General features: G+C 35.3%; 1 protein-coding gene across 6 annotated transcripts in view; it reads left to right on the top strand.

The window, feature by feature from the left end:
* Window positions 1–20417, top strand: part of ENAH (ENAH actin regulator) — a 153941-nt gene extending 133524 nt beyond the window's left edge. For 3 of the 6 annotated variants that reach the window (XM_061187344.1, XM_061187342.1, XM_061187340.1), the window contains 9 exons: window positions 1498–1802; window positions 2753–2898; window positions 3056–3113; window positions 4384–4432; window positions 7999–8065; window positions 10778–10840; window positions 13991–14069; window positions 16852–16909; window positions 17475–20417. In XM_061187344.1, the coding sequence (XP_061043327.1) occupies window positions 1498–1802; window positions 2753–2898; window positions 3056–3113; window positions 4384–4432; window positions 7999–8065; window positions 10778–10840; window positions 13991–14069; window positions 16852–16909; window positions 17475–17512 (863 nt within the window). In that variant the 3' untranslated portion in view covers window positions 17513–20417. The remainder of the gene's footprint in view (window positions 1–1497; window positions 1803–2752; window positions 2899–3055; window positions 3114–4383; window positions 4433–7998; window positions 8066–10777; window positions 10841–13990; window positions 14070–16851; window positions 16910–17474) is intronic. The other 3 variants (XM_061187345.1, XM_061187341.1, XM_061187343.1) reach the window with 1 other exon arrangement.
* Window positions 20418–21397: the final 980 nt, after the last annotated feature.

The raw sequence follows: 21397 nt of genomic DNA, 5'->3' as shown, positions 1-21397 counted from the left end.
GATGGGTGCCACCCTAAGCCCTGGGGAGCAGCCCAACTTTGCACAAAGGGTGGAGAGGATGGCAGGCTTGATATGTGCCCCAAAGGGTTCCATGGTCCAAAATTCCAAGAAGTAGCAGGCTGAAGGGATAGTTGGGAGAGGATAGCATCCTCTACAGTTATCCCCCCACTTCCCATGCCTGAACTTTGCTGTCACAGTGACAGGGGAGGGGGGATGTAATCTAAGTATGGATTATTTGTAAGTAGAGAAGGACCTGGTTCTATAAGTAAATAAGAAGATGCTTAACCCGCTCCCTTTTAAAATAGGATTTAGCGAGGATTACAGGAAGGAATGTGACAACAAATTTGTACTTACAAAGGAACGGTGTTATAGTCTGGATTTAAAACATTTATTTTAAAAAAAAATCTTAGTTCTTAAGGGCTTGTTATTGCTGTGTGTATATTTTTCATGTTGACTTACTGAATTTGCTTAAAGGTTGAGTCACAACTCTAGTAGGTGCAGTTCAGTGTCATTGTGAAAGTGATTCTGGAACAAGAGAGACACAGTTAGCCTGACAGAGTCCAAAGGCCCACCTCCTGTATCCTCAGAGCTCTGATGACCCCTCATGCAGCCCATCACTATATTTTTCCAGCAATTTATGATTCCAGCTTGTGTAACTGTTCAAAGTTAGCAGTTTCAAAAAACTTACCACCCAGTTTGCAGATAACATTTTATTTGTCCTAAAATACCCCTTTTAAGCCTTAAGGAAGGGGGAGGACCTACAGGGTCAGTCTCCTGGTTCTTGTTCTTGCCCACTCCTTTGTGATTTTACAAGATCTGGACATTGCTCTCTTAACCCCTGTCTTCTGTACTTCAAATTCTATGTCTCCTAATTATTTCTGATAGTTGTTTTGAGGTTTTACTTTGTTCTAGTAGATTCCTTTACTTCAATGATTCTCAATTCTCTTTATACATTGCTTTTAAATGTGGAATATTTTTGACATATTGAAGCCTGGGACCCACCCTTCTTTCATGTTCTCAATTCAGCCACTTTGGAAAGCAAGTAACTATATGCTTTCACTATTGTAGAAGTTATTGTGTCAACTCTTAAGGTTTACCCAGCTTATTTTGGTCTGTTATTTTGAATAGCACTAACTGCCATCCTATACATTCATTTATCTTTCAGGGATGCTGCCTCTGTCCCACATTTTATAAGTATTTATTTTGTTTATTTACCAAATGCCCGTGAGCAAAAAAAAGAAACTAATTTAGACGATCTGTTGCAAAGTTCTATTAATAAAGCTCTAACAGTAAAGGGAGTAGTTATACACTTTGGCCTTAATTTTTAGTTTTTTTAAAATACTGATTTGGACATTAAATATTATGATAAATTGAACTCATTAATTTGTACTAAATGTTCAAGTCAAGTTAATTTAGCATGTCATTCTACATGCTTTTCCTCCTAAGGTAGTGTCACTTAGCTCTGTTGTTGATGGTCTTAACATTTCTTTCTCTCAGGCATTGTCTTGGGACCACCTGCACCTCCACCCCCTCCTCCACTCCCACCAGGTCCTGCCCAGGCATCAGCCGTACTTCCTCCTCCCCCAGGACCCCCTCCACCCCCTCCACTTCCATCCTCAGGGCCCCCGCCTCCGCCTCCTCCACCACCTCTTCCTAATCAAGTACCCCCTCCTCCCCCGCCACCTCCTGCTCCTCCCCTCCCTGCATCTGGATTTTTTTCGGGATCCATGTCTGAAGACAATCGCCCTTTAACTGGACTTGCAGCTGCAATTGCTGGAGCAAAACTTAGAAAAGTGTCACGGGTAAATGCATTTCCTAATTAATTGTATTTTTTATGTTATGTCTTATTCTGTCTCAGTATCTAAAACATTGAATTTATTGTATTCTGATTTTATGAACCCTATGTTACTAACTTCATTGACTAAAAAACATGTGAAATAACTTAAACAATTAAAGTTGCAAGAATAATAGAGTTTCTGTAACATTCACCACTTAACATTTTACCATATTTGCTTTATTATTCTTTGTGTATTTTTCCTTCTGCATAAACAGACACACACACTCTCTCTCTTTTTGTTTGAATTGAGAATAAATCAGAGACACCTTGCCCCTATTTCCCTAAATACTTAAATATGAATTTTGTAAGAACAAGGACATTCACCTACGTGACCACAGCATGATTATCAAAATCAGGAAATTCGAGTGATACAATACTATAATCTACAAATCTATTCAAGTTTCATCTATTGTCCAATAATGTCTTTTATGGCAATTTTTTTTCTACTCCAAGGTCACCTGTTATATTTTGTTGTAATGCCTCTTTACTTTTAATCTGTAACATTTCCTCAACCTCCTCGTTCATGATATTGACAATTTTGAGGACAACAATATAATTATTTTGTAGATCATCCTTCAGTTTGGTTTATCTGATATTTCCCTAAGATTTGATTTGAGTTATGCATTTTTGGGGGCAGGTTTTACATTTTTTTACTACCAACGTAATATGTCCTTTTCAATGTATTACACAAGGGGACATGTGATAGCATTTTATCCCATTATTGGTGATGTTAGCTTTGATAAAACTTAACTGATACATAAAATTACTCCATTGGTCCTTAAAGTTTAAAAAATAATATCTAGGTGTTTTTATTGAAATTAATGCTGATATATCCTTCTGTTTTGAATGTAATATATTAATAAACATAGGATTGTCCCACATAGGCGTTTATTATGTATGTATATTCTCATTAAGATGGACGATGCCTCTTTCGCAAGCGGAGGGAATACCATTGGTGTGAATTCGGCCTCATCTAAAACAGATACGGGTCGTGGAAATGGACCCCTTCCATTAGGGGGCAGTGGTTTAATGGAAGAAATGAGTGCCCTGCTGGCCAGGAGGTGAGTGAGAAATTATACGGATGTGTCCAGAATTGAGAGGATTTTGTTACTTTTATTCTAAGTATAATTTAACTAGATGCAGTTCTTCCCTTTTGGCATAGTTTTACACTAAGTTACCGGATGTATTTTTTAAAAAATTGATTTACCTTCTTTCTAGGAGAAGAATTGCTGAAAAGGGATCAACAATAGAAACAGAGCAAAAAGAGGACAAAAATGTAAGTTAATAAAAATAGTTTACTACATGGAGACTTCTCTGGTGGTCTAGTGGTTAAGACTTTGTGCTTCTACTGCAGGGCCGCGGGTTCGATCCCTGGTTGGGGAACTAGGATCCCACATGCCGCGTGGTGCAGGCAAAAAATAAATGAGTAAAAATAAAAATAGTCTACTACACCTGAAAATGTGAAATTCAAGTATAGCTCATTCAGGAAATTGTGTCAAAGATTAGTTTGAACTTAATTAATTTCAACTAACAATTGTTTCTTTTTAACTCTTCAGATACTAAAAATGGCATTATTTATAAATTTTTAATGGCATTCTTACTTAGTAAAATGGGTTGAATGTGTGGAGTTGGGGGAAAAGCACTGAAATTCTCGCCTTTAGAGTTTAATTCTGTACCCAAGCCTACCATTGAAGGAGTGAATGACCTTTTACTAGGTTTTTTAAATCTCTTAGAGTCTCAGTTTCCTTGCATTTATACATTTATTTATTTATTTTATTATTTATTTTTGGCTGCGTTTGGTCTTCGTTGCTGCACACGGGCTTTCTCTAGTTGCGGCGAGCGGGGGCTACTCTTCGTTGCGGTGCACGGGCTTTTCATTGCAGTGGCTTCTCTTGTTGTGGAACACGGGCTCTAGGCGCGCGGGCTTCAGTAGTTGCAGCTCGCAGGCTCTAGAGCGCAGGCTCAGTAGTTGTGGCGCACGGGCTTAGTTGCTCCGCGGCATGTGGGATCTTCCCCGGCCAGGGCTCGGATCTCTGTCCCCTGCATTAGCAGGCAGATTCTTAACCATTACATCACCAGGGAAGTCCAGTTTCCTTGCATTTAAAATGAAGGAATTAGACTAAATCACGGTTTTCAAATGTTTCCCCTAGGAGCCCTGTGGTTATTAGCTGTGCCCCCCTCTCTAGTTCAGGAGGGCAGACTCTGCTTTATTTGTTTTATATATTAGTGTTTAACAGTATAATTGTTTTCCCTGCTGCATTTGGCCTTCTTTGATGCCATTCAGATCTCTCTCTCATATCTGGCTTAGTCACATTGGCGAGCACAGCTCTCAATGAGGACGCGTGAGGAAAGGAGCCATGGGGAGCGGCAGGGGGTGGGCGCAGGGGTGAAGGTGCTAGGATAAGAAGAAGGTCTAAACTAGTGTAGAAGGGAGAAAAGATTGATGAAGGGAAAAGTGGGAAATGGCAGAAAGTATGAAACACCAAATGTCTACAACAGGTTTCTAGAAGATGTGGTATTATTAATATGTATTTCTGTATATTTAGGAAGATTCAGAGCCTGTAAGTTCTAAGGCCTCTTCAACAAGTACACCTGGTAAGTTCGAGATATATTTTAATCTTTATGAACTTTCTGTAAATATCAACACTCCTCAATTAAAAATTCCCCATTTCCCCATGTTTGGATAAAGTGACTGCTTAGTTACTAAAACGTTCAAGTTCTTTGTTCACACTTGAGAGCACTGACTTTTTCCTCTACCTTTTGTGACCCCAGAAGCAGCTGTTAATTTCTTTCCGATACTGGGAGATCTATTAAAATCCAAAGTTTTTTTCTGATGACTCTTTCTCTGAAAATCATGATTTTTGCACATTCTGTGTATATTATTGTTTATGACTTGAAGTTATTCACTTAAACAAGGAAAAATATGTTATCCATATGAAAGGGAAATATTTTTAGTCATTGATTCTTAAAGGTAAGGATTATGTGAGCATGTAGGTAGCATTGAAGTCTATCTCAAAACATTCTCCCATTGAATCGTCATTTTAGCCATTCATTTGCATAATATTGATAATCAAGGAAATAAAGCTTCTAATTTGTAAGGTTGAAAAAATTTTAAACAACAAGGATTTAGTGTATAGCACAGGGAACTGTATTGTAATAATCTGTAATGGAAAGGAATATATCTGTGTGTGTATAGCCGAGTCACTTTGCTGTACACCTGAAACTAACACAATATTATAAATCAACTATATACTTCAATTAAAAAAATAATAGAAAAAAATCTCCTTAAAACTTTTGGGAAATGTTCTTGAATTCAGTAAAATTTCTGACATTGAGAAGTCTTGGGCATAGAATATATTACTTAGAATATTAACAAAATACATTTCACTGGAGGTACTTAATGATGACTATATCCATATTTAGAACATGAGATTGTTACATTGTACATGTCATTTCTTCATATTTGACTAAAGGCTAAGCACTAGACTGTCTGTTCATCTCCTTACCTAATTTGGAATGAAGTGACATAAGTAAATTTGATGAGTTTGATGAATTAATATCTAGAATGAGCCATAAGAATCCATTATAGGGAATTGTCTGTAACCACTCATTCTCATTATTGAACAGTGACTCTTCAGCGGTCTGATTGCTGTGTTATAATTAATATTGTGACTGTGAATAAGTTTTCCTCTGAATAGGACTCAAATCAGTTTATGTTATCTTCATTAAAAATTCTCTGGTTTGTGACTTATTTTACCTTTATCTTCTATAAGCCAAAATCAAAATACATGCTGTTATTAAAACCATAGATGTTTTAGAATTCAACTATAATTTGGGGTCACAGAAACTTTTAGAGTTTGAAAAGAGCTATGAACCCTCTCCCAGGGAGGGAAGAATCATATTTTTATACAAAATTGGTCACCATTGCAAAATATTCGTGAATTCCCTGAGGGTTATCTATGGACTCCAGTTAAGAACTCCTTATCTAATATATATCCCCTTATTTAAAATATGGAAAACTGAAGCATGGATTTTGCATGTGTTTTTGTGTGTGTGTTTGCACATGTGTGCCATGTTTATAAAATTAAGGATTCATTCAGAAGGTCTGGAGCCCTCTTTTTTTTCACTTGTTTCAGTCAAAAAAAATTTTTTTTCCCCTAATGGCCACGTGTCAGACACTTGACAGGCCAAAGAGAAGTGAAAGATAAAGTCACCCTAAGCACAAGAAATCCATGGTTCAGCTGGGATGATGAGATACAAGTGAAAAGTTCATCTTTTACGACCACATGTTGAATATTAAGTAATGTGTCAAAGAGGGAGGAGATTGTATAGTTTGGAGTCACCTGGGTCGTCTTTGTAGGGAAAAAATGACATTTTACCCTGCCTTAAAGAGTATTTACCTTAGCTGAAAGTAGAGGAAGGGGTGCTGTTTCAGGAAATGGGTATGGCATGGGCAGAGATGGGGAGTTGGAGCTGGAAGAGACTAGGAAATATCAGGTAGACTTGCCTGACTAGGATGGAGGGTTCCTTTTGAGGAGTATTGGGGGAGAAAGTTTGGAAAAGCAAGTTAGAAGTAAAATGTTGAAAGCTTTTTATGAAAAGATCAGGAGTTTAGACTTCATCCTGCAAAGAATTGAGTTGACAATCAACTGAAACTGTTCTAGGAACATTAAAATTGCAGTTGTGAGCAGAGTGACATAGAAATCAGGGAGGACCAAGATAGGGAAACTGGTGCCAGTAAGGATTTGGTGTGTTTCCAAAGACCCGGTAAAGGCAACCCAGCCTCTGTCCTTCCTCCTGAAACCGACCTGGAGCCCCCTCAGAGAGAACACGGCCTCACTATCTGCAGAGCCAAACTGAACTGCTCTTCCTCAAAACCAGATGCGCTCTCTGAAGATTAAAAGATAGTTCTGGTTTGGCTGATTGAGAAAGGACGTCAGCCAACTGTTAAATGGTAGCAACTGCTACATCTTATCATGTTGGAATTATTTCTTCATCTCTTTGCCTGCCTCTTCTTTAGTGACAGTGTCCTAATGGCTATTCTCTGCCTGTCCAGTTGTCCTTCAGGATTTCCCTCTTTTCCCCTCCTCTGGCAGATGTCTCTTGGATGTGTTTCTGGTTCTGTCTGTTGTGGACCTCCTCATCTGATTATCTGATGTCCCCTGGCTCACTCTGTGGTGGTCAATGAGGGAGTGTGTTAGCTGTTAGAATACAGATGAAGGAGTAACCATTGATTGATTGACAGGGAGTAAAGCAAGATGAATGATGACTTTGTTTCACACCTAGGTGACTGAATGCAACAGAAATCCAGAACAAAAGCAGTGTTTCAGAGTTTGAGTTGAGAGTTTAAGTTTAGTTTTACATATGTGCAGTTTGAAAAGAGGACAAGCTACCTCAGTAAGAATGTGCATAGGCCAGTTGAGGGGCTACATTGGAACTCAGACCAGTTTTTTTAGCTAAAACTCTGCACAACTTGTACGTAGACTTGATTCTCATGCGGCCCAGATTCATCCTTCCATGACAAGCTTCCACTCCAGATTTCGCCCAGTCATCCAGTGAGGCCAGTGATGGCATCAGCGAGGCAGCCCAGATTAGAAAAACAGTTCAAAGCACAATCAACTAAAAGCTCAGAGGGAACTTTATTTAAACTGGAGTTGTCTGCTAAGTCCCAAGAATTGGATTGGTTGTTTGACAATCAAGGAAGTACAATACAGTCGGATGATTCTGAAATATATTTTGAGTTTGAATTTTTTCGCAAGAGGACTGTTTGAATTTAGATTAAATATTGAAGTACATGAACACATTAAAGATTCTTTTTATTCGTTTTACCATTGGCACTAAAAATAGTTTAAAAGAGTATAGTTAATACTGTCCCATTCTAATAAATTTAAACTATCCTTATTAATTTTCACTATTCCATTCTAATTAATTAAAATTGTCGTACCCTTAATCTTATTGTCCTATCTTTATTAGAGAAACTTCTTACCATCTGGTGTTTAAAATCATTGTATTTTAGATTTAACAATCTTAAGTTCTTCCTAGGGAAACTTGTCACACTTATTAATTTCTTCTCATTTTGGGGTCTGAAATGGTACAAATTAGAATCCTAACTCTGGGAGCATATAGGATATTTAATAACTTACGTTCTTTTATTTTTAAAGAACCGACAAGAAAACCTTGGGAAAGAACAAGTACTATGAATGGCAGCAAGTCACCTGTTATTTCCAGGTATCAATTTTTTTCCTAAGTTTTATTTTAGAATTGTACCTGAAAAGAAATCTGCATTTTTATTGTAGAAAAAATTCGAATGGTAGATCTGAAATTGTACAAAGGAGCAAATAAAACATCTATAATCCTACTGCTGTTGGACGACCACTAAGCCCCACTGTATTTTTATTAGTAATTGTCTAAATTCTACCCTATGCTTATTATTGTCACCCAGGTTGTCTGAAATTTTAAGATAGCTTTATTCCTTCCAATTTTTTTATTTTGAAAAAATTCAGAACTGCAGAAAAGTTGAAAGAATAGTATAGCAAACGTCCGTGTACCCATCACTTAGATTCACCAGTTATTAACATTTTGCTAGCATTGGCTTGAACTCATATCTACGCATCCACACTTTCTTCTCTCTGAATAGGTGGAAGGCAGTTTGCAAATATGTGCTGCTTCAGCCTGAATACTTTAGCATTTTTATGAAGAAACAGGACATTCTCCTGTATAACCTCAATACCATTATCCCTGTCAATAAACAACACTGAACTTTTGAAAGAAACTTATGTTTTAAACTGAAAAGCAGCTGGAGAGAAAAAGCTACAATGTTTAAGAGAGAGTAAAATAAAACCTAAAATTTTGAATTTATAAAGTAGAAAGATTTATTTTTCAGTTGAAACTTCTGATTATAATCGAGTTAGAAAAGATAATGCTCAGAAACAAGACTGGTTAATTCATGTTTCTACAAGTGGCTTTGTATGCATGATCAAGCAAATTCAGTATTTCTTAGCCAGGCATACTTTACTGTCATAGCTAACTTTATATCATAGGTCTTTAAACATAGATGAAACTTTTTCTTGGTTTATGAGACAATTTAAAGGACTCATATTTTTTCCAGAGAAAGGTATGTATCTAGAGACTAAAAGGTTTTTTCGCCTTTTCTTTCTGAGCTATTTGCCTTATTTTTGCCTCATAAAAAGCAAACTTGAGTCTAATTATAGAAACCTAATAAAGAAAAATGCAAGAATAGATCTTATATTGTCACAAGTCTGTTGTGTGTTAGCTTCAATCTAAGTTTGGATTTGTTTTTTGTGTGCTTCTTTCTGTTGGTGGGAAGATTTGGTGATGACATAGTTATTTAAGCTCCGCAAAGAAACTGGGCCTTTTTGAATGTATAGAAGCTTTCAGTTTCAAGAAACTGGGCCTTTTTTGAATGTATAGAAGCTTTCAGTTTCTAAGTGACTGAAAGATGAATATATTTGATTTTAGGAGAAAATGGCAGAATTGCTTTTGGTGAACATGTTTTTTCAGTAGAGTAGAAAAATTGCACATTTATGTTCTCGGGTACCTAATTGATGTGGCCTTCTAATGCATCTCTAGTAGTTGTTACAGATTTTCTTCAGTAGCACATTACGAAACCTCATTTATCAAGTGCATATCAGAACAGAACTGTGACGTGCCATTTGTCCTTTGTCACTACTTTCATCCCTTCCTCATTGATAGGGATTCTGTAGTGAGCTTGGCTAAAGCTAAACTTAAATTCATGGCAAAAGTCTTATCTTAGAAAGGACATGGAAAAGCTTTTCCAGGTGGAATGTATGTGTTCCTTGATGTGGGTGGGTTCATTTAATGAAGGAAAGAATTTTATTTCAGAGATTTTTCAGACTTCTGGAGGAAGTTTAAATAAGTGCTCTAAACATCACCATTTAAAAAATATTTTGTCAAATATGGGTTCTTATATCTAGTAGTGTATTGTAATGATGTTCTAGCTCTGGTAGATAGTTTTCCTCTCTCTTCCCAAAATAGACGTTCCGATTATTTCCTGAGCACTCATATCCCTTTTGATAGATTTGATCCAACCACTGATATGTACGTCTTAAAATTTCACTGCAAGCAGTTTTAAACCATAAAAGATTTTTAAAATATGTTTAAAAGATGAATAACTGTATTGCTTTTCTTCCTAAATTATTTACCCCGTTCCTTCTGAAAGCAAGTATATTGGCCATTTTTTGTTTTTATTTAAGCACACTTTATTCTTGCACAGTACTGAAAGTACCCATTTCTCTTCTGAATATCCATGTCAAAATTATGTTAGTGATAAGATGGATTAATATCTTATAATATACATGAGATATTGCATTATGCTATATTTATTAAATGAAGATGTCAGAATAAAAGCAAGAGTGTTGTAGTTAAAAATGCTCTAAATCATGACTGGAACATAACATTGGAAAGTTTGTGAATTCTTCTTGTGGTTTTTATTAAGAGCTTACAGATCTTGTATTCAAGATGGAAAAAAAGTTCTTTATGTGCCTCCTGAGAAGAGTTAATTATGTATACTTCAAGCTATAGTGATTTTTATTGTGTTTTTTACTTGAGCCCTTAGTTTTATTTATATTCACTCTAATGGAAATGTCTTTGGTTGTGTCTGGTACTTGTTGAATCTTTGTATAGGTAGATTTTACTATGTCTGCAGTCTATAAAAGTAGCCATTGCTTAATGATTTTTAAAAATTCTCTATAATTGTCAAGTAAACAGTGTCCTCATATAACTAGACTCGTCTCCAAATAATTTTTTTTAATTGGAAAAAACAATTATTTTAAAGTTAATGGACTCCTTTAGTTCTTCTTCTGTTTGCTATAACTAAAAACCTATAAAACAGTAACATAATGAGAATTAATTTTTAAAGTTCTATTGTATACCCCTTTAAATGGTTTTTCCCCTTCATAGACGGGATTCTCCAAGGAAAAATCAGATTGTTTTTGACAGCAGGTCCTATGATTCATTACACAGGTATCATCCTGATGTGACTTTGTGATTTGAGACTTTGAAATAATATGTTCAGGATAGGGCTGAGCTTTTTCTACATGGATTGGTAATCACCACAAGGGAGAGATGTAGGAAGATCGAGTCTTTCATATTTAGCTGTATTTAGAACACTTTTTAAAAAAATTCTGAGCGATTTTAATGAGAAAAATTAATAGATTAATAGTATTCATTTCCCCGCCATCAGTTGATATTTGGATTATGATAAATATAAATGATAAACATATCAGAAATACTAGCGTGGGAATGTAAGGCCTCATATATCTAGAGTATTTGTAGCTTTTGCATTTTATTTTAAAGGCCGTTCTCTTTATGATTATAAGTCAAGGCTTAAAAAGTTGAATAGAAGATCCTGTACTGTTTGTCACTGGAACACAGGATAGTATTATAGCCACAATTGTGAATAATTTATTATTTGAGGAAAATCTCTATTTCCTACATACTTTGCAGTATATTGAGTATCTTTAACAACCTGACATCTAACATCCTTGAGATTATTTCTTTTCTAGGATGAGTATTATTATACCATTTTTTAATTAAGAAAACTTAGGATATGAGCCATGTATTTCTTTCTTAATTAAAAAAATTGACAATTTCTTAAAATCCTCAAGTGCTTAAGCCATATTTAGAATTAATTTGGCAGAATAGAGACTTAAACAGTTGTAGTACAGTTATTTTATAGGCAGGTATCTAGAGGCAACACTCTCATTATAAAGTAATAAAAACCTCTGAGAATCCCCCTTTTTTGTTATCAGTTATGGTAAAAACCCTTATGTTAGAAATAACTGAGACATACCCGTGTTATTATATGCATCTATTTTTGAAAATACACATCAAGTCTACTGGGAGCATGAATTAAATAGTATATGGAGGGGGTGTCTATGGCAGTGAGTAAGGAGTTCTGTAATCAGACTCTGTGTGGCCAAATTGTTATTAGCTACAATTCTTTTCATGCCGTAGATGATTAAAATAGTTGGTAAGTTCATTTTGTCAGCCAGTTAAATCTGCATAAAGTGTTTATAATACAATAGTGAAACAGTTTCTCCTGCTTTTTTTGAGATGGTTTAATTGTTTTGACCAAAAGACTTACTTAGAAAATTTGCTAGCACATAGAAAAGTAGCACTTAACAATGAGATTTTCTGTTGTAAATCTTCTCAGTTACCTTGCTGCTTTCATACGTAGTGCCCCCTGGGATAATGTTGATAAGCCTTTTTTGAGAAGTGGTGATTACATCTTTCCTTCAGTATGAAAAGTTCCCCCCTTTAGTTAATTATCACGGTGGTGGTGGTGGTGGTGGAGGTGGAGGTGGATTGCATGTTAGCATGAGTTAAAAGTTTTTAAAAATTGCATGTTTCCACAATTTTCTATTATATAACAATAATTTTTTGCATTGTTTATTAAATATGGATATGTTCATAACATACTGCCTGGTTAAGTAGCAGACTGTAGTTATTCACATGAATTTCAGGGATAAGTCTGTAACATCTTACAAAAAAACCTGACGGAAAAACTCGAACGAACTCTTTGGCCAGCCCAGTATAAGTTTAGGAGAAAACAGTTAGCTAGTTTGTACCAGTTAAATGTGAAATGTAAAAGAAAAGCAGAATAAATAATAATTTACTTCTGGAGAGCAGGAATGGACACTATGGGTAAATGAAATGCACAGTATGTCAACCTTTATGAATATTGACTGTATAGACCAGACTCTCCAGAGCACTGTGACTTGCACACTGTGGATCTCAGTACGTCTGACTTGACTGTGGAATTAAGTAGCCTCAGCAAAGTGAAAAAGGTGTATTGTCTCAAGAGGGAAGCAAGTATGTCACGTAAATCTTCTTATCCAACCCAGGGCCTAGCTCAGTGCCTCTTGAATGAGGTTTTCTGAAAGTTATTATTTTTCTTGTTCATATAAACATAGCAGCAGGTATGTAATAAAATTGCTTGACTTCCTTCACAACAATCTTTCAAGTTGTCACATATTTGATATTAAAGCAGATTAACTCAATATTTCATCTTCACAAACAGTGCCTACGGGTTTGAAGTATAAATATGCCTTATAAGAATTATAAGTTTGAAAAAGTTATTATACCTATTGAATGTTGGTTCAAATTACTCTGCAAAGTTGGAAATATATGACCTGACTAATGGTTTTCATTTGCATTGATTTGTGACCCTTAAAGAGTAGCCACTTAGTATATACTAAACCTGAAAATAAAGGACCATCCAATTAAAATTCTAGATTTTCCACTTAGTATTTTCTCTCATTGCCAGAATTGGAGAGGGAGCCATGACTGACTGACTTGATAAAAATATACCTAATACTTAAGACTTATTTCTTCATGTAAAATTTTTAACAGAAGCTAAACTTTTGAAAGTGCAATAGTAATTGACCATCTGCTTCTGTGTGGCATTCCCCTCCCTTTTCCTTTTAAAAAAATAAAATAAGTTTATGGAAGTAGTTAGATGACAATTCAGATGACATCTTCATAAAAACTTCATCGGGAAATAGCCACATAGCCAATTGGATATGAATATACTTTTAATTTAATAATCATTTTTCAAATATCCTTATTTGTTTTGATGCTTAAAACAGAATAAAACACATACAAAGAAATCATACTCATTAAATATTTTTCCCCCTGCATAGAATTTGTAAATTGATTTATATAGAGTGAAATATTCAAGTCTTTATAATTTCCTGTTCATTGGTTTGCCAGATAGTTAGTAGATAATGTACAGTTTCAAAAGGAGAAAACATGATTGTTTTACTTGGGCTGCGATGTTGCAGCTGGCCTCCCGTCTGTCCTGATCACCATGCCACATGTTACCCAGCTACCCTCCTCGTGCCCAAAGAGTGTTGTCCTCTACTGGAGAAGTCTCGTCATCTTATCACCTTTTTCTGATTTCTTTACAAGTAACTGATAATACTGAGAAAAGTGAGAAATACTTTCATATGTTCTTATCAGTTCTGCAACTATTAGGACAATTAACTTTTTAACTCTTGTTTTAAGAAATGTACTTTAATCTGGTGTTGGGTTGGTAAGTTTGCAATTACTAATGAACTCATTAAATATCCTAAGCGTTATTTACCTGTCCTGAAAATTTCATTTGTACAGACCAAAATCTGCACCCTCGTCACAGCCCAGTGCCAACGGAGTCCAGACGGAGGGACTGGATTATGACAGGCTGAAGCAGGTGGGCGACCAGTGGCAGCTTCCCTTTATTTGTACTTGTTCTTTTTTAAAAATATCCCATGTGCATATATTTGACAGGTTGCGAATGTGTTTGAAAAGAGTATAGAGTAGATATTTTTTACACAAGTTAAACAGTGGCATTCGTACTATGTTATTTTTTTCAAATCCTCATGTTTTGGTTCATAAGTTTGCATAAAGTGCCAGCAGTGGCGGAGGGTAGGGGCAGTGGTTTAATGGTATATTATAAACTTTAAATGTAAGTGAATCGTGTACAATTGCTTAAAAAAAAAATGGGCTTGCACTTTTCACTTATCATTAGCCAAAATGGACCCACCAAGTCTGGTTTTGGCAAGAATGTGAGGAAAATGGGCACTCTCACCTCACATACTTCTGCTTTCTAGGAAGCAGTTTGGGAAAACAAACCAAAAGCCTTAAAAATACATGATTTACCTTTGAACCCGGCAATTTCACTTTGAAGAATTTATGCTAAGAAAATATGATAGAAGTATGTAACTATACAGTGTGGAGGAGGGCTCTGCAGCCATTAAGGAACCATAACTGAGAACATTGAACAGTGAATTGTGAACACTTGCCCACATTAGGTGAAACAGACAGGTAACCAACGGTATGAACAGTTATGTCAATTTTATAAAAAGGAAAAAGATATTGTTTGTATTTTGGATACATATGCATTATATTTAATACCTATATATACAGAAAAAAAATGGAAGGAGTAATAGGTGATTTTGGAACCTTGAACTATCTTATTTCTAGAAGAGGTAAATAATTTTTTTTAAATGGTGGTGTTTAAAAGATTTGAAATGGAAAGCAGGACATCTTAGTAAAACAACTATCAGCTTTGCAGACCTGAGTACAGATGTGCCTGTAGTGAAAAATTTAATCTTTGTCTTCTTACCCTGCACTTCAGGGTAGCCTCTGAAAATCACAATTGTACAGATCACTGTAACAGGCATTTATTGACTGTCTGGCGGACTTCAGTGCTATGCATTTGCTAGGTTATTAGCATGACATTGTCTCCTAATCCTCATAGTAGTCAGATAACAACTCAAGTTGTGCACATCTGAGGTTCAGAGAAGTTAAATTTACTCAGTCCCACAGTCAGGATCAGAACCCAGTCTTTCTTCGGAGTCTGCTTTCCCCATTTTATCACTCATTTTTTTAAATGCCAACAAAGTTTGAGTGGGGCTTAAAAAGGGACCAATAATGTTGCAATAATGAGTTCAAAGTAAAAGTTAAATAGGAATTAAAGAGGCAAATACTAACAATTTCAGATCAACCTAATTTTTATTCTGCAGAGCTGTTTGAACAGTTCAGTTGAGTTATGTAATTTGAAAAGCATGTGGTCATTGATAATCAAGCCCTTGTTTCCTGTGTGTTAAACATGGCTTTCTTTTCTTGAAAAACATTTTAAAATGGAGCACTTGCACACATTTAAAATACGGTAAGTTCTTGGCAATCTGAAGTAGGGGACTAGAAGAGAGGATAGATTTGATTTTAGGACTGATTTTAAGTTAATTTGAAAAAGGATATCTGTTAGTCCACATAATAACTTCTGTGCCTCAGTTTCCTCAGTGGAAAATGGAGGAATTAAACTAATTGATAGTTTTCAACCTCATTTTAAGCATGAAAAGCTTTTTTAAAAAATGAACCTTAAACACAGAGCAATTTAATTTTACCTGAGGTGTGTGCAGTATTAAAGTCAAATAATTTGAAATTAACCCTTCCAAAGGATAGCTATTTTTCACCCATGAAAATTGTGTCACCTTATTAGCCCTTTTAGCTTTCATATTACATAGTCTTCATTTTTTAACTAGGGGGTATCTATTATTTCAAATTGAACTTTATAAATAGAGATTTTGTAAAATATGTAAAGATGGATTGGTTTTCATAGAGGAAGGAGGGTCCAGAACATCACTATTAACTAGAAATATAACACGGGCCACATAGTACTTTAAATTTTTAGTAGCCGCATTAAATACAGAGAAACAGGTGGTATTCACTTTAATATATTTTATTTAACCTAATATAGCCAAAATAATATTTCAATATATAATCAGTATTTTTAAATTACTAATGAGTCATTGTACATTACTTTCTTCATACTAAATCTTTGAAATCTGGTGTCTGTTTTACATTTACAATGCATCTCGCTTCAGACTAGCCACGTTTCAAGTGCTCAGTAGCTATGTGTGGCTGGTCCCTGCCTTCTTGGACTGTGCACGTCCAGCGGGATCCGATCCTCTTCCTTCCCCACCTATTAGGGCAGCCCCTGAGGGCCCTCCAGGGGAATCCTAGATTCCTTGAAATTTAGTTTGGCAGCTCTGGTGATTCCTAAGGAGTCCCCATACTTCAGACCAGATGACAGATTTGCCAAGCGCTGATTGTCCAGTTCGCGTGTCTTCTTCCTTGAAACTTCTTTATGTATTACCTCTTAGACAGCTCCCAGAAGACTAGATTAAAAGCAGAGCCATTACGTTTTCTAGAAATTATCTGAATCATACCTTTCACTGGATGACCAAGTAATTATTTTAGTTTTAGAAAACATTCTGCTTCATATTTTGCTAAGCTAGAATAAGCAAAGATTGGGAAGCAAAGACTATTAAAACAAAATTTACCAAGGTTAATCTTCTAAGACATAAATTGTGACCCTGGAAACAAAAAACATACATAATATTTCATACATTCTTAAAATTTTATGTGAGCAAAATCTTTTTAACAGTTTTTTTTTCTGTATTTCTGATGTTTTTCTCTTAATACTTTAGGACATTTTAGATGAAATGAGAAAAGAATTAACTAAGCTAAAAGAAGAGCTCATTGACGGTGAGTGTCTAAACAAATTTGCTACCCTTATAGAGTAATGTTCAAGAATAGCCATTTTAAAGAAAATGCAAATAAAGAAATACCCAGTTTATTACTTGAGGGCATAAAACAATTACTTTTCCATATTATCCTGCCCTTTACTTGGTTTAGGATGTCAGGGAGGAGCTCTGTCTCCTTCATATAATGGAAATTATTTGTGAAAATAGGGGTAAGCAAGATTCCTAAGTTTCCGGTGTTGAGTAGTATTAGATGGAAAACTAGGTGAACTAGTCTTTCTCTAGGTTGCTTCTATTCATCCATCCCATCCCACTGACCTCTTGTTTTAAGCACCAAAAATTGGTCTTTTCATTTTGTGTACAAAATGGAGAGAATATATAAATATATAGAAATTAGTGTGGTCTTCGTAAAAATAAGAAAAAGATTTCTGCAATGAAAGATGCAAGATCGGTGTGTCTTTATTACTGTGAGTTTGAATACAATCGTTAAGATTTCTTAAGAATGAATCACCCATTTATTTTACCTTATCATTACATTTACTTTTAATATTTTTCCTTTTCCTACCCAGCAATCAGGCAGGAACTGAGCAAGTCAAATACTGCATAGAGAATCAAACTAAGGAGAGATAGGACTTTAATCTGGAGAAAGGAAAAGAAAAAAAAAACCTACAAAGAACAACTGTGTTAACAACAACAAAACCCTTACTTCATCTTGTGAGCTGTAAGAAGAAAATGGAGACAAACAGTCGGAAGGAGGGAAAAACCAACATACTTTGAAAGCCTTCAGACATTACTACTCTGGCGATAAGCTGTTTCCCTCACAGTTTTCTGCTTTTCTCTGACCTTTACAACGGGATGGAGGAGAGTCGTATAGGAGTTCCTGTATCAGTTATGCAGAAAATACTGAATCCGTCAGGCAAGATCACCGTGCATTGAAATACTTTCATGTCAAGAGAAAATCGCACGTTTTCCACAATCCATTGCTAAAATAAAGAGGAGAAAGGCTTGAGAATTTTTTTTCAGAGAATGGTGATGAGGAATTTAGCAAGTTATGCTATTGTATTGTAAATGTTTCTCTCAGGTTTGTCTTCCTATCATATTTGATATTCCATGAATAATTGAGTTCAGCCCTATGTAGGTTAAAATCATAAAATGTGGAACAAATGAAATTGTATGTGCTTTCAAAGGGTGATATTTATAAGAAAGTGTCCTAAAAATGATTTGTTCGGAGTGAGGAATTTTAGAATGATAGGAAGTCTCTCGAGTTTAGCCTTCATGCAATTTTGTAGATTCAAACATAAAATTTGTCCAGAATTTAAAGATTTAGATGCCTTCCTAAATTGTTACAATGCTTTACCAAATCTGTGACTCCTACATAACACAAACCAGTGGTCAAATGTAAAACAGTATATTGTAGATTCACTGTAGGTTTTCAACCTTTTTTAGATTTATGCACGTGGACATTTTTATAATGTAATTACAACCACCACAAAATTAGCTTTTTAAATTGCAGACAGTAATGCATGTCAAACTAATATGTAGTGGCCTTTTCAAGGCCTAGTCCCAGGGAAAACATTTTGTAGAGTATAGGGGAGCGGGAGGAAGGGAAGGAATAATTTTTAATTTAAAGTTAATTTCTGCACTATCTTCGTTCTCAGTTATCTGCATGAATAATAATGAGGAATATTTTGTGACTTTAATTGGTAAATATGTTAACAGCACCAAGTACTTAATCTTTTACATCATGTCTTCAGCTATTTGTATTTTAACTTGAGTAAGTTCAGTGGTCTGAAACATGATTCTGAGCTTCACATGAATTACATCTTAGTGTGGAACTCAAAAGTTCCATCCCTGAATTGGGCAGTTGTTATTACCTAGGCGCCCTGCAGTTATGCAGGTATTCAGGTACACATTCCTGACTACAAAGCTGCTTTTGAACCTTGTTATGTTGAAATACTAGAAAAGTAACAATGATGGCAGCAATTAAGGTCACAGAAATCATTAGATAAAGGGAAAACAACAAGGGGGGGTCCTGCATAATTTTCTTTTAATAAATAAAGTGAGACTTAGGTGGTGGGAAGAAGGAACTAGATACTCTACTTACCACCATGTGTGTGCGTGCGTGCGTGTTTGTGTGGGCACTCACGTGTGTGTATGTTATCCACTCCCTTTTCTTTGAAACTTCTAAGATTAAAATAGGGGAGAAATCCTGTATGTTGCAATGATAGAATTTTTTGAAATTTTAGGAAATCACAATTCTCCAGGCTCTCCATCTTGATTTATGCGTGAGTTGTTATGTGCCATATTTGCTTTGAAACCTTTGATTATCAGTAGTTTTACTAAAATTTTGAAGAAATAATCCACTTTCATCTGCTTTCTAGATTTCTTAATCTAAGTTCATAAGACAGAACTTGTTGATAGCATAGTTTTCTAAGCGCTGCAAGTTTGCAGCCATTACCACTTCAAAGAGGTTTGAATGAGGGAATTTTTTTCCCTTGTTAAAATAGTTCCTGTTTCTGTAGAAACTTCATTTTTAGATCTGTGATGGATGAGCTATCATAATTCAAGTATACAGTTCTTTTTTTCTATCAACTCTTCATTGTCATCCAATAGTCAAGACATTAAAGATGCAGCAAGCTTATGAAGTACTACCTTCTAAAAGAAATAGGAGGCATTTTCATCTTTATTGTTGTACTTTTGGTTATGCAAACACTTTGATGATACAAATGTTTATGTCCCCCATAAATCTGGTCAGAAATCACTTTTGATTTTGTTGATTAAGTTAAACAGTCTATGGTAGGATAGAGTACTGGGTACAAGTGGTCCAAAGTAAGATAAAAGACTACGGTAAAAATGCTAGATCTTAAAAAAGAAACTGGTTTATGCACTAAACGTTTTGTGCCTTGGTCTAATATTAACATGTTGTCTGTGTAAAATGACAAAAAGAACAAGTGTTGAATCACGTTTTATTTCCTGTCGTTCTGCATTATCCCAGATTGCTAAATGTGTTCTTTCCAAGAAGTTTGATTGAATTACTGTATACATTTGCTGTCCTATGTGACAGTTTTGTCATTGTTAGAGATTTCAGTAATTAAAATGGGAAACAGAAGCTTAGGTTATTTTCCTTATCAAAACTATGTTCCTTGGAGCCACAATATTATGATGGTTTTCGTGCTCTTGTACATTGGATGTCTTAAGCTGAGTGCAGTTTAGGGGATCCTTTCTAATTACAGGAAGGTACTTCTTTCCTTCAACACTGTGATCTGACCTGTGACAAATCTGTACTATACACTATGTAAATGGCTAACAAGTCAATTGCAAACCAACTGAATGTACAAATCTTAGTGCTGGTGCTGAAATCTCTTCAGAATAGTCATCATGATCTCAAAGTTTGTTTCAAAATTTGCAAGCATCAAGTGTCAATCAAAACTGAAGATGAAACACTAATGAATGTTGAATTCTCATGCTTTAGGTGTACTTCCTTATTAGAGTTTTTGGTTCTCTGCTATTTTTACCGTACTGTTTCATTTAAATTTCCTACATGCTAACTTCGTTTGTGCGATTGAAATAAAATTGCAGTATATACGTGTTGCTTGTTTGTGACACTTAGGTAATCTTCTAACATAATCTGTTCTAAAATAAGTTGGATTGAATGTAAAAAACACTCTTTAAAGTCCATGACTTCACTACTTAAAGTTTAGATACCAACACTATTCTTTAAAGATTTCATAAGTCATAAATAGTAAGTAATGTATACAAAGGGAATATGTGATCATGTATCTATCTACTTTTTGCTTGAAATAGCTGTTGGGTGTTCCCTGTGTGTTCTTATTTTCTCTCGGCCCAGCTTGGTACAGTGTCTTACAGTCAAGAGAGTGATAAATGTTTAAGTTTACTCCATTTTGTTCTACAGCGTAGATACGTTAAACTCATTTATGCAGTTAAAATTTTCCTTTATATAGTTTGCAGTGTAAAGGATATTGTAAGGGCCTTACCAAGTACCGAGTTTTAAATACAGTGAAATCTGTATCTATAGTGTTTGTTTATACAGTAGTGTTTGTTTATATAGTGTTTGTTTATATGTAGTTCTTGAAACCCACATATAAGCAGCAGTACGTTTTATCTGACTCTTATGAAGTACTGATTTTGAGTTCGCTTTAAAATTCTAATGTCTTCATTAGAAATACAACAGTCTTTGTCTTCTTTCTCCTACCGGACCCCAACTTTTCCCTCCCTCATCCTCTCCGCTTCTTGTGGACCCCATGTTCCTGCCACTCACTGACGTTTGCAGTCATTACCCAGTCCACAGGTGTAAACATATTAACTGATTTTTTTCTCTCTATCCCATCTCGGGTTCTTGCTTCCCTTCGTGTATAAATCAGAATGTTTGTCTACAAACTAAGAGTCACTTCCCATTCAAAAATGAATGAAGTAACAGGTGGTAACCTTTAAAATTTGCCTAGATACAACTTTGTCTCCTAAATTTGTATAT

Source organism: Eubalaena glacialis, chromosome 3 (genome assembly GCF_028564815.1).
Source record: "Eubalaena glacialis isolate mEubGla1 chromosome 3, mEubGla1.1.hap2.+ XY, whole genome shotgun sequence".
NCBI lineage: Eukaryota > Metazoa > Chordata > Mammalia > Artiodactyla > Balaenidae > Eubalaena > Eubalaena glacialis.
This window is presented reverse-complemented; position numbering and strand designations above follow the sequence as displayed.